This window comes from Morus notabilis, unplaced genomic scaffold (genome assembly GCF_000414095.1).
Source record: "Morus notabilis unplaced genomic scaffold, ASM41409v2 Scaffold1580, whole genome shotgun sequence".
Lineage (NCBI taxonomy): Eukaryota > Viridiplantae > Streptophyta > Magnoliopsida > Rosales > Moraceae > Morus > Morus notabilis.
Genome location: NW_010360923.1, coordinates 254,523 through 268,426, shown reverse-complemented (window position 1 = coordinate 268,426; position 13,904 = coordinate 254,523). Strand labels below are relative to the sequence as shown.

At 34.0% G+C, this 13,904-nt stretch overlaps 2 protein-coding genes across 2 annotated transcripts in view; one reads left to right on the top strand and one right to left on the bottom strand.

Annotated features, from left to right (window-relative positions):
• LOC21392078 (zinc finger protein KNUCKLES) overlaps nucleotides 1–241 on the top strand; it is an 842-nt gene extending 601 nt beyond the window's left edge. The window contains exon 2 of the mRNA XM_010097762.2: nucleotides 22–241. Within this exon, the coding sequence (XP_010096064.2) occupies nucleotides 22–241 (220 nt within the window). The remainder of the gene's footprint in view (nucleotides 1–21) is intronic.
• A 2,937-nt stretch (nucleotides 242–3,178) lies between these two features.
• LOC21392077 (acyltransferase-like protein At3g26840, chloroplastic) lies at nucleotides 3,179–9,452 on the bottom strand. Its single transcript, XM_024165390.1, has 14 exons — nucleotides 8,855–9,452; nucleotides 8,028–8,079; nucleotides 7,796–7,851; nucleotides 7,446–7,604; nucleotides 7,230–7,334; nucleotides 7,033–7,139; nucleotides 6,632–6,753; nucleotides 5,939–6,047; nucleotides 5,657–5,787; nucleotides 5,093–5,462; nucleotides 4,602–4,715; nucleotides 3,876–3,961; nucleotides 3,617–3,726; nucleotides 3,179–3,520 (listed from the first exon to the last, which is right to left on the bottom strand). Exons 1-14 carry the CDS (start codon nucleotides 9,261–9,263, stop codon nucleotides 3,330–3,332), a joined length of 2,121 nt encoding a protein of 706 aa, XP_024021158.1. The 5' UTR covers nucleotides 9,264–9,452; the 3' UTR covers nucleotides 3,179–3,329.
• Between the last annotated feature and the right edge of the window lie 4,452 nt (nucleotides 9,453–13,904).

The following is a 13,904-nucleotide window of genomic DNA, read 5'->3' as shown; positions in this document are numbered from 1 at the left end:
CCCGCCCCCCCCCGCCGCCAGTCCGGTAGTCGTCCCCAACTACTACCACCACCAGTACGGCCAGTACGTACACGGCGGCTACATGGCGGACGCCGGCGGTTCTGGATCTAGCTCTTTGGTGGCGGTTGGGGTTCAGTACTACTATGGTGGGTCCACCCCGGAGTCTGATCTTTCTCCCACCACCACCAACACCGTTGATAATGCTGACCGCCTCAACCTTGACCTCTCTCTTCACTTGTGATCGATCATCCAACGGCATGATCATCGTCCACTTCCATGATCTCTTTTTCTTCTTTTTTTTGCTTTTTGGGTCTTAGGTTTTTTTTTTATTTGAGTTTTGAAATGAAGTTGAAATTAGTTGTGTAGCTAAGCTAGGGACTGACTATTAAGACGGAGAGAGGCTGATTGGTAAATACGAGATAGTTAAAGATATAAGTAGATTGACACGAATGATCTTGTGATGAAGATGGATTAGATGCGTGGGTTTCATGAGTTCGAGATTTAGTTTGAATTAGGACTAGTACTTCTGATATTAATTCCTATATTAATTTCTAGTTTGGAGAAGTAAAAACTACTTAATGTTCTTCATGATATAAATTGTCATGCACTGATATTGGTAACTTGTCATCTTTTTATGTTGACGTAGAATGATACTTTTTGTTCTTATTTGTTTTAATTATAATATCTCAGATTCTCATCTACTTTCTGGTTTATTAATATGTCAAGGGTTCTGATATTAATCTTCTCTCCTACAATAATATCCTCTCGTATTTTATATATTATTAAGTAATTCATGTTTCTGAGATTTATACATATATACATACAAATATATATATATATATATAGCAAATGTCCTTGATATTTTATGTGTGTATGTGATGTTAAAAATTTGCATTATTGTTTGTATTCTTAAAGTACCTCGTGCTCATCCAAATATATAATATCGAGGCTGGCCATAACTCATGGCGATATGTCCTATCCGTACAACTTTTATTTTTTATTTTTTGTTAAAGGACCAATTTATTATATATATATGTCAAATTTCAGTAGCTCCTTCATTCCTTTTGCTTTTACGTTAAGGTGTTAGTTTCGGCTGTCAGATCAAGGATCGGAATTGTATTTAATAAAGCATAAAACCTGTTTAACTAATTAATTGTACTTAATTACTTATTTTAATTAAGATGGTGCTTGAGTTGGGCCTAATTACTAAACTCCACCTGATCGCCCCCAACACAAAGCCCAAAGATTAAAGCCACTGGTCGTCAGTCGTCGACTTTTTATTTATTTATTTATTATTTTCATTTTCAGTTTATTTTTTGATTGCTCTCCTTTGTCTGGCCAGATGTGATGTTTGATTGATTTATTGTATATTCAAACCGATGGGTTTGGTGTTGATTTGGTGGAATTGATAGAACCTACAGATGTGGTGGTATGGCTGGGTAGAATTCATTCATTTCTCTCCTTTTTTTATTTTATTTTATTTTTTTTCAATTTATATTCGTACGTTTATATTAGTCATTGCTAATTAGGATCAATTGATGAGTCTATGATTTATATATGAAGTATGAACCCCCTTTTTGTGGTAATAGTTGGAGAACTCAAACTACACAAGTAGTGTTCAGCTAGCTGATGTTAGTAGCCTTCTCGTAAAGAAATATATATATATATATATATATGTATGTATAATAATGAGATTCAAATAAAGATCCACTCATCAATGAAAATTCCGCCTTAGCTACTAAATATGCAAATGAAAAGGATTTTAAAAAAAAAAAATCAATGACTTAGGCTTCGTTTGGCTGGAGAGGGGAGAGTAGGGAGGTTGAAAAATGTTAAGAGGAATGACGGATAGAAAAGATAGAGAAAATGATAGTAATTTTTCAAGTTAGTTAATTTGAGGAACGAATAATTATTTTCTAATCACGATATGTTGCCCATTTATCCTTTATCAATTTTTTAAGGCTAAAATAGTCTTTTCAATCTCTCCCCCTTTGTCCTTCAAACCAAACAGATCATGTTTTTATAGTCTTCCCTCCGACCCTCTCCATCAACCCATCAATCTTCAGTCCCTCCAACTAACTAATGCATACATTTTTGTTTGATAGGCCTAACTAATGCATACATACGCATCGCAGAATCTTATACCTTTAAAAGCAAACTATTTGAGAAAACCCCAGTAATAGTTCAACTTTTGTTTTCCCCCCGTTTTGAGGGTACAACTTACAAGGTCGTTCAAACTTTTACAAAGAATGTTTTATGTATGCAAATTGCAAGAGAATGTTTTGCAAAAAGTTGAACTTCAGTTTATATTACCCACCAGTCACCAGTAATAGCTCTCGTAACTTTTAAAGTTTCAACTAAAAAGTATTTCTCTTTCAAAAGGAACAGCAATTATAATACTAGGAAGGCAAAAGAATTGTTCGGTTGCATTTTTGAGTTTCAGTGACTTAGTGTAGATCTTTAAGTTGAATTTGAATTATAATTTGAGTTAAAATTATAACTTGAGTTTGTGTTTGGATGTATACATTTGAGTTATGCTTTGAATTGATAATTTATTTAATTTTGTGTTTGAGTTGGTCAAAACTTAAATTTGTATTTAGATAGTATTTTAATAAAAACTCAATAGTGATGAAAAATTTTAATATAGTATATGGGTGGAGTTTTATTCGTCTCTTCGTTGTGAACGCTTAGAAAAAAAATATCTCAATTAGAATTAAAATGAAAAAATTATTAACGTTTTTCATAATAAAAAAAAATATTGTTCATTAACTTGAATTTTAGTTTAAGAACTTGAGTTGAAGAGAAAACTTGAACTTTAGATTTTAATCTCAAACTCAAGTTCAAACTCAAATTTTACAAACGCACATAAACTTAATAAAGTTATAACTTGAGTTCAAACTTTTTTTAAATTTTACTTCAAAAGAAGAAGCCCTAAAAATCCTGCCTAACTTCCTGAGAAAAGATATATAAATAATTAAGACCATTCTACGTCAGTGATGAAGGACATTATGGCATAAACTACACAAAAATACACAACATTTATTTATGTATGTACAAGTGAAATTTCCAAATTAAATTCTCATTATTGGTTTTCAATCATAATGCATCTTGCCAATGCTCAATGTTCAATTTTAGCAAAGCCGCAAAAACTGTCAAAAACAACGGTTCGAAAGTGCCGTTCATTTTTTTTTTCGTTTATTTTTTTATTCGTTATTTTCTTTATTACAATCACTTAGGACCAAAGAATCAAACGATTGATGAGCAAATAATTTGTTCCCTGCCAACCAAAATGATGAGGGTAAAGGCTGGAACTTGGGTGTGCAAAAAGATCAAATTTCAAAGGTTGGAACTTCAGATGTAAAACCATTTGTGGCTTGGTAAACTAGCCGAGGCAATATGTTTCTGTAACGATCTTTTTCTCTTTTCTCTTTCAAATAAGCAATGCATCTCTCAACCTCTGACTTGACTTGTAAATACAGTTCATGCGATTTTTCCCTGTCTCGTAACTCATGCTTCCTCCCTTCACAATTGAATATTCCAAATTGGAAGTCAATCAAATTAGTAGAGACTAAGCAACCAAGAAATACATTGGGAAAAGAAAATTAAAGTGATGTACCTTCTGTTTCAATTGGTTTCCCGAAATAATAGTAAAACCGGCCGGGGAGTTTTGGTAAGATTCCTGGGAGGTGTACAGGTTGGTTTGCTACCTCTCCATTCGTATCGTTCCTATAATCGTACAATCACATCGGAATTCAGATAGAAAGTCAGCATTGAGAAATTCAAGCTGATATGGGAAACAAGGATGAATGCCAGGGTACATTGGCTATAATATGAAAGAAGGCTCAGTTGAAATCAAATGTAGAATTTCCAAGTACCTTAACTTCACAACCTGATTCGTCAACTCCTCAATTTGGTCCCTTAAATATGGAATTTTTATTTGGTCCTCATAATCGAAAAAGACCTGAACAATGAAGATTTTTCTATCATTCATCAGCATGCATATCAATCAACTCGAAAGCAATCATAAAGAAGGTGAAAATAAGAAACAAGCCATGCACCTTTGGATGAGACATTATTTTCATGATAGAAAATTCAAAATAATTCTATTTTTAAGGGAAGAAAAGGGGACATTGAGGATGTTCTCTTTAAATTCTTCAATAACATACATTACTAGCTGCTTATCTGGCTGCAGTCAAGAAAAAGAGCTCTTTTGTTTTAGGCTTTTCAATTTCAGTCATGTTGAGAAAAATAGAAACTATTCTCCAAGAAAGGAAAAGAGAGAGTGAAAGGGGACAAGGGTCTAATCTTTTGGTTTATGATAGCAATAAAAAAGGACTATATTATTGGGTATTTTGCTTAGAAAATAGGACCAGATCCATTTATATTGTCATAACATGTACATGTTAAACATAATGAGAGTTTAGGAAATAAGTCGGTGCACAGGGGAAAGTGGATATATTCACACTCCTGGTCCTGTATATTCCTCTATAGAAATAGCTCTGAAGAATATATGTTATTATTTTGCAGTGCATGTATCATTTGTCAATTATCTGAAAGAGGACGCGGCGACCATTAAAGAAAGGCAAGGTTTTGTGGCTTACTTCACCAATATCATCTTCCCCAACAACTCCAAAAGGTATAATTTTGGCTCCAAATCTAGCTGCCATCCTCACAAACTCCGACTGTTCTGGCCAGAATAACTTGTATTCTTCTCCCTGAAAAGTGCGAGTTCAGTATCGAACTGGTCCAATCACAGTGTTTTGAATTTCTAAAGGCTAATACTGTAGTTTCCTAGAAAAATATTAGTTACACGCAGAACATCATGCAGCACCTTTACAATCATTTAAGGCCCCGTTCACTTCGCTGATTCGAGTTTAGAATTCGAGTTTTTCTACAGTAAAAAGCTCTCACAAACAATCACATCTAACTTTTTTGCTACAGTAAAAAGCTCACATAAAGTCACATCTCAACTCGAATTCTAAACTCGCATCAGCGAAGTGAACGGGGCCTAAGTCATCCTGGTATGACTCTAAGAACAAAAGTCATGGTGATAAATGTCAAGGACGTTAAAAGTCAAACTGCCAAGTGTTACCTTACGATGAAGAGCCTCACGCATTCCACCAGGATAGAGCAGGACATGAGATTTCGAAGAGAAGAGTTTGTAAATGTTCTTTCCAGAGACAGGAACTGCTCCCATAATCCTGTATGTATCGAATGATGAAAACTCGCGTAACGTTCCTTTTTGAAGATTCATGAACATCATAGGATGTGCTATTCCTCGCAGAAGGATATTTCTTTCTATCAACAACTGGGCTACAAGGGGAGCCAAATCGATTCCGAGTAACATATGGTAGCCGACAAACAAGACTGGACCCTCTGAAGGAATGCCGGCAAGGCCTCTAACAATTTTCCCAGTATCTAAAGTGGAGAGCATCACTGGGCTCGTAGCCACGTAAATCCATCTGGAAAAATCATAATTGTTAATCATGAGAAATGATATAGTAAAAAGAAGTATCCAGATTAGCTTGAGAATGCTTTGCACGCTGTGGGCCTAATAAGGATTTGAACTCTAGAGTTAAGCTACCAACTCCTTTTTTGACAGAGAGTGAAGATTATTCTTTCTTTCCTTCCCTTTTTACACCAAAATGATACTTACTGGTTTGATTCCATAATCTTTTTGAATTCAGAAGGAGTTGGTGGAATGTAATCAAACACATAGTCAGGGTGTCTTGAACGACGGTAGAAACTAGTACTCTTTATGATTGTTACCAAGTCCACATCATCTTCCTGCATGGATTGTCAATTCAAACAAAATTTTACCATCTTATAATTGGAAACACATTAATTAACTAAACTAAGAAATATGTACTTTGCCTCTTTTTTCACAGTAAACTACAGCTTCTTAATATATGTAGCTCAACCAGTATTTTAATCCTACCAAGAAGATGAAATGGCCAGTGTCCTCAAAATTGCGTATCATACAATTCGGAAGTAATTGGTGGAGTCTTGTAGCTTCCTTCTGACTAGGCAGCAACACGTCCCTTCCACTGAGAAAACAAACAGTGAACTCAGCCCCTTTATTCTGGATGAATGATGAACTTAGACACGAAAGAGCTCTCATAATACATGATAAAAAGTTGACTATTTGGTCAACGGGTATTAGACTTAAAAAAGAGAGTTGTGGATTTAAACTGTATCATCAGGAAATGGAGATTGCAGATGTGTATAACCAAAAAAAAATTCTCGCCGTCCTTATTTGTTAATTTTTATTGGTAAAGCATATACGTATTGGGTAAGTCAGCATACTGCCTATTGCAGTGCATATTAAAGCCTTAAAGCCCATAAAAACAGAACCTTGACACTAAGCCTCAGGCTCTGAAACAAGAGTGCAAAACGCCATTAACTAAAATCAGTAATCTGTAGCTGAAATTCATTGCATAAATCTATAAACACCTCAAGATGCTTGGAACTGCAAGAATTAGTCAAGTTTGCTAAGAATGAAAAGTATCTGTTGTATATCAAGCAGAGATTATATATACGTATAAATATTAAACATTTTCAAATATTTTATAATTGAATTCTCTAAATTATTTGTAAAATTCAAAGGATACTAAAAGAGGAGGACATAGACCTTGAAATTATAAGAGTTTCAGCTTTTACAGCATGCAAGCGTGAATTGGAAAATGCCGAAGCTGATTTAAGCATCTGTAGCTTCCAAAGAAGTGTTTTTGTTGGCAAAATATCAGCGAGAACCTGTTGACTCCAACCATCAATCCGGAGCAACCTTACTAGATAACACAACGGAATGACAAATCAACATGAAAGAGTAATATCAAGGATCCAAGCTCGGTCTAATTCTAGTTAGGATCCAATAAGAAGGCATACTCAAGAAACCCCCCTCGCCAAATAAACAAATAAATAAATCAAAGAAAGGCATGAAGAAGCCTTCCTATATTCTGATCCTTTTTTTTTCCCCCTCAAATCTAAATATTAGTCTTCGGAAAACAAGTAAATTTGAAGGCTATATCTTACAGGGAGGTAGGATGACATTGCAACCAGATCACTTGATAGCTCTCCAATAGTCATTGGCAGAGGAAGCCCCTGCTGAAAAATAGCCTCGACCATCCTTAAAGAATCACCTATGTGAAGCGAGAATATAACTATAAACAATTATCATTGGCAATCCGTTAGTTACCAAGAATGAAAACTGAAGAAATAGGAAAGCAAACCTGAAACTAAACTCAGCATATAAGGAAGGCTAAGTTGGAAAGACTCAGGCGCGACTTCCAATAAAGGAATTAGAAGTTGAAGTTGTGATTGTCTGAAAGATGTACCTGCCATAAGAACATACCAGACTTATTAACTGGATGTGAAGCTACAGTAAAGCTGATTTACAAGGGTGTAAAATATTTAAACAATCCTTGAGACGAGAAGAAAATCGTTACCTGGATTGGCTAAAATTAGAACAAGGTCAATATCGGGATTGAGGGCTGCCACAGATAGCGCAAGGCATGCTCCAATAGTTTCTCCAACAAGGTATATGGGCCTATTCGGCGAACGATGATGCTCTGATCTAACTGTTTTCTCAACCAGCTTCACCAGCTCTAACATGGAAATTATGGAAAAAGGTTGAGAAATTTTAGTCCACTTGTTCCACAACAGCTCAATGTACCCAGTTGGATAACAAGTGTAACCTTTAAACCCAGAGATCAAGCAGACACTATTTTGCGCAAATCTACCAATGAAAGCAAACTATTCTACTCCAAAGTAATGAAAGAGAGAGAAAAAGATGAACCTGAAAAAGGTGTTCGATCCTTGACCGGGATATGCAAGCACCATACGTCAAAAATTCTGAATTTCAATACTAGTTAGAATAGTGATTTGAAATGAAAGAAATTTAGCTATTAAAACGTTTCAATCATCATCAAAATTATTCTGAAATCGTATGTGGCTTCAATGAAACTAGTTGCATTGCATGAGAATAAGCAACTATTTGAAGCATAAATTTCCATATCCATGACACTTACTCTCCAAGCTTTTTATAATGCATTATAAGTCCAAGTCCAACGCCATCAATTCCTGCATAATCCAAGCCGAATCAAAGCCTAAACAAAACACAAATTTTTATTTAAACAAAAAAAGATCACAAAATTATCTTGTGAGTTCAAGTGAAATTAGATGTTCAACCTTGTAGTTTTAAGAAGCTCACTTTATCAATTTCTTCAAAATCTTTCCTTTCTAACATTTTTTTTTCCTTACATTTACTTAATATTATAAAGTTAGACAACATGAAAGTTTATAGTGTGTCTAAATTTAATAGAATCTAATACTAACGGGTAGAATTAGCAAGTACAATATATATAAGTACGTGTGTGTGTGTGTGTGTGTGTGTGTGTGTACACAATATTATTGAAAATACAATGTTGGACATTGTGTTTCACTTGATAATATAAGCCTTATAAGCTTGATTGAAAATGCAATTTTTCTTGATTTCTCATTTCAATAAGCTTGAAAAAACAAAAACAAAAAAACAAAAAGAACGCAAGCAAACTAAGGGTGGGATAGAATGATTTTGGGGCGGGGACCACGACCGCGTCTTGCCCTGTTGCCATCCCCAAAGCAAATAAGTCATTAGTTACTTTTTTCCTTTTTTTTTTTTTTTTTTTTTTTTGCTGAATACTAACTTTTTTCCTTAATCATATTCTATTTTTCTTTTTCTTTTTTTTTCTCCTAATAGAAACCAAATCAACAAAAAAAGGAACGCCATAAAAGTATAGCATAATTTCCTAAAAAGAAAGGAAGAATTTAATTCACTGAGAAAAAAAAAGAGTACAAAAGTCAAATAACAACAAACCAGGCAAAAAGAGAAGCAAGGGAGAATCGTTGAGGCGAGAGAAGGCGGCGCAGTCCAAGGGCGAGAACCATCGCGGCGGTCCACCGTCGACGGAGCGAACCAAATCCTTGGTCTGCTCCAAGTAATCCTTTACGCTCCTCCGGTTCTCCGGATCCTCCAAGGAAAACGGCCTCGTTGCAGGAGCTCCGTTGTCGCGAATCTTCTCGAACCTTCTCATGTTCTCCGCAGAGAAACCGTCCGTTCGCTTCGTCGTGTTTGCCCGCAAATGGCCGGCGTCCGTGTGCTCAGCTTTCAGCCGCCGAGTCGGAATCGGATTGGAGCTAGAGCTGAAAGTGGAAGTTCCGGAGGGTGAGTTGGTGGAGCAGCAGAAAATGGCGGCCGGAAAGAGGGGAGTGACGGTGGACGCCATGGGAGGGAGGGAAGGGAGTTGATCAGCTGCAGAGACGTAGATGGATGGCGGTCTTCGCTAATTTTTGAAGCTTTTTTTTTGTTTTTTGAAAATTATTTTTGAAGCTTTTCATATGTAGACAGTTCTATTGTACTCCAGCAATTTTTTTAAAAAAAAAATTCTTCGATTGGCGTTTGTGGAGCGGGGTTTTGGTAGTGTGTGACGCGCCTTTTTAATATACCATTAGATTTTGACGTTGTCAAGCTATATAAGATTTTAGCAATGTTTTACTAATAAGTCCATAATCAATTCTAAAATTATAGAATAATACTAGAAAAACCAACTCTAATTCTAATTCTTTAGCTGATTTTTAAAATCATAATGAGAGATTGTCAATAAAAAATGACAACTTAAATTAGTAAAAAAAAATTGGGATTAAAATTGGTGTTCTAACTTTTTTTTTCTTTTTTTTTATTTTCTAAATATCATGCGTAGCACAAGTTTCAACCTATGAGGTAAAACAATATGATTCGTTGATATTTTTTCTTTTAGATTTTATCATTTTCTTAATCATTCAACGACGTGAAAATGAGATGCATGTATATCCTAGTATTTTGGGATGCATTGTAGTTAGATCGCTTTTTTACAAGTAAAACAATAAAAGAAGAAATTATTTGGTACTTAAAAAAAAATATCCTATCAATATTTGTAATTCTGGAATGTCAAAGTTTTATCAAGTTTATTAAATTGTATACTTTTTATTTATGATAGGATCATAGTATGATTCAATAATGCAAGACCACATTCATATATAATTTGAATATATATGCTCAAAAGTACTATATATAATCATTAAAAAATTTTCAAAATAGTTAAATTTTGGACCTAGTTTTAAAGTCAACTTATTTTTTAGATTAAATTGAATTTATAATCGTATTTTTAGCTTCAGTTAATGATAGAAAGTCAATTCTTAATGCATTATGTATTTTTCTTTTCTTGGAGGGAAAACGAAGCATGTGGCGACTATTTATTCATATCAGAGATACAATAAGGTTGGGAAATTTTATTGTTATAACTTATATCCAATATATTACTTCTCTTATGGCTTTGGAGATTTTTTTTAATTATTTTTTTTTCAAAGTAGAAATAATGTGTCTAAGACCTTCTTCTATTTTCTTTTTCTGTTGGCCAAAAATTCTGTCCTTGGTTTGAAAAGGACGCTTTGGGTGCGTTTAGAATTAGTTCTAAAATGATTTTATTTTCTGTATGAAAATGAAAATGAAAACGTTTTCATTTTTATTTTGAAATTATTTCTGAAAATACATTTGGTAGTTTTATTTAGAGATTGATTTCAATTTTTTTTTTTAAAAGCAAAAAGAAAAGGTTGTTCACAAGCACTTAAACACAAAAATCCCGCAAGGAAACCAAAACTTGATCCTATCCTAAAAAAAAGATTACAACTTTTCTTTCATCAACAAAACTTGACCTCATTTGAGGGAAAAAAAAAAAAACACATTACTGAAACATATGACTAAAACGATTGAAACTGTATATACAAAAGCAAACAAAATATGTGTGTGTGTGTCTCTGTCTGCGTGTATTACAAATTACTACTATAACTTTACAATATCCACAAGGGGCAATAATATAACTTCACAAAAAGCAAAATTCAAGAAATATTACCATCAAATTCAATTAAGAAAAACTAGAAATAACACAAGAGACAAAAGCAGATACCTTTAACCAGACTTCAGTGTTGTTGGGCAAATTAAGGAGATTCCACTTGTGAATTGGAGTTGGAAACTGATAATAAAATCACCAGCAAGTATGAAAATTCAGTACAAACCATAGCAACACTCCAAAAAAGCCTCAGAAAATAAGAATCTAAAAAACCCATTTTAAAAGTTCCCCAAGAAAATCAGAGGATGACCCAAAGAACCAAAAAGGGAAAGGAGAAGAATTGGCTTACATGGCCGAGAGAGAAGACGTGAGAGGGAATTGGGCTGAGATGGGTCGCCCATGAAGGAGGTGAATACGGTTTCTTTGTGTGGAAATCCAAGCCCACTGCTCTGATGGTGTTGGCCTCCATTTTCTGAAGCTGAGAAGAGAGAGAGAAAGTGAGTCTGAGAAGGCGCTTTTGCTGGCTAAAGATGGTGGTTTTTTCCAAATCGGGCGAGAAGAACGGAGGAACTCGGCTAGGAATCAAATGGCGCAGCTGAAATCAGAAGAATCTGGGTTGAAGAAGGGCAGAAAAAGAATGAAAACGGGTCTCTGATGGCTGAAGAGAGAAAAGGAAAATGGAGGAGAAAATGAAAACGAGTTTTTTCCGTTTTCAGATTTTCAGAAAACGACAAAAACGTTTTTATTTTTGTTTTTTTAAAAAATTTGCACCAAACGCGTTTTACATCCACGTTTTCAGTTTTTAATCTCGAAAATCATGAAAAATAAAAACGAAAACAGAAACAAACAGGGCCATTGATTTTCTGATTTCTACCTTAATTTGTCTTTTCGTTTATGCATTATTACCATTTCTTTTATAATTTGGTGATTAAATATTAGATTTTATGGCCTACTATATCATATTCAATCCATAACCGGTCTTCAATTATTATGGCCCCTGATGAAGAGGTTATTTATCGATAAATCAAGTATTTTTAAATTTAAATATTTGTCAGTCTTTAAGTATTTTTGTTAGTTTAATATGTTTTTGGTGTTATTTTGTAAGAAAAATAATAAAATGGGACTTAGTGGCATTTTGGAGTCTAAAATTGGAGCAAAAAGCACTCATGGGCGCACAATGGCCTTCTTTGGCAGAACCACTTGTGAGGGTGCGCCACTTGAGGCCCACGCCACACCCCGCGTGGCCATGCCCCCTGCGTGCTGTTGACAAACTTTGGGTCATTTTTCAGTCTTTGATCAATATGGATGGCCATTGGACCCTTGGATGAGTTTGGCTGATATTTTCTCTATGTTTGAGCATACTTAAACAAAAGAAACCTTAGTTCTTAACTTGGAGAGGATGAGAGATACAAAAATTCCTAGAGAGAAAAACTTAGTGTTGGAGATTCTTGAAGAATGCTTAGGAGAGATTCTTGAAGATTTGAAGACTTAAAGTTCATATCCACAAGAGTTTTCTCTTCCTTCTCTCGTTTCTTTGTAGTTTTTTAGTTTTTGTTCTTGAATTTGTGATTTTGGTTATGGATCCTTCTATATTAAGCTAGATTTCATATTCTAAGGCTTAATGTAGCTTTATTTGAACCATATTTTCATTATATTATCAATTGTTAGTTAAATTAAATTTTAATTTATTTATGTTTTTCTATGCTTAATGTTTCTAATTTATGTGGCCAATGAGTTAGATAATTTTAGATTGTGATTTTGATGCTCGGGAGAGATTGATTTCATAGTCCAAATTTGGGAAACATAGTCTAAGTTGTTGTGAGCCCGAGAGGATATCAACACTTAAATAATCTCGTTGAGAGTCTAGGATATTGTGAGACCGAGAAGTAATCAAGACCTTGATTATCAACTAGAATTTCGATTGTTGTGAGGCCGGAAGGCGATCAATATTTGAGTTCTAATTTAAGGGCTAAACTTAATAAGTGTATGAGTAAACGGGTTAGATATGAATATTGATTCAGGTATTCATGCATATGGCTTCGTTTGACGCTCGGGAGAGGTAGCGAGGTTAGATTAAGTCCCTTGATTAATGAATTGAGTGAAATTGGCTAGCATTGGTTTAATAGAGTGAACATATGAATGATAAGGTGAAGTCAAGTCCCTAGTGCATATGTGAATAGAAGTTTCCATATTTTATTTTGTTTTGTATTTATATTTGTTTTAGTTTTATTTTTATTTTATTGAGTTCAGTTGTTTATATAAAGTTGAGATATGACAACCACGATACTTAACGACAATTTAATGCCTAAATTTTATAAAGACGATACTCACACATCTTATACTATTAAAACATAACACCGTACGATTAGGGACAAACGACCATAATTGATGGGCTTATCATTGCGTCTTGAAGAGACTAAAAGTAAAAATAATATGATGAATAAAAAGCATTATAAGCATGATGTAGTACTGACCTCATGAAAATGCCAAAATAAGATTCCTACTTTAAGATTAATGATGAGATAGCGCAAGAAATGAATCGAAAACCAAAAGTAGTCGATAAAAAGCTACTTTTATCGCTAAAAATAGTTCTGAATAATAATATTTTCATTTTACATATGTAGTTAAAAAGTAAATCAACGATAACTTTCTTGCATGCATCTTTCGTTAAATTAAAAAGAAGGGGCAAAGATTAATAATTAGCCAGGTTGTGCTTATAAAACTTGTGTACAAGTTAATTTATTTTTATTATATTTTTTTAATTGTTCACTTTGTGTGGATATTCCTCAGCAAATGTGCTGAAATAGCTTGTATTTACTGAGAAACGGAAAATATCAAATCGAAAACGAAATCATAAAATATTACCAATTATAAGCCTTTAGTTGTCAAGAAGACATCAGGTAAGTGTTCATTGCCAGATGTTTAATCGTGAGGAAGAAACAATCTTATACGATATTATATAATATACATGTATATTTATATATGTATATACATACATTTGCAAATTAACATAAGTAACATGGATTCAAATAATTGTTAATA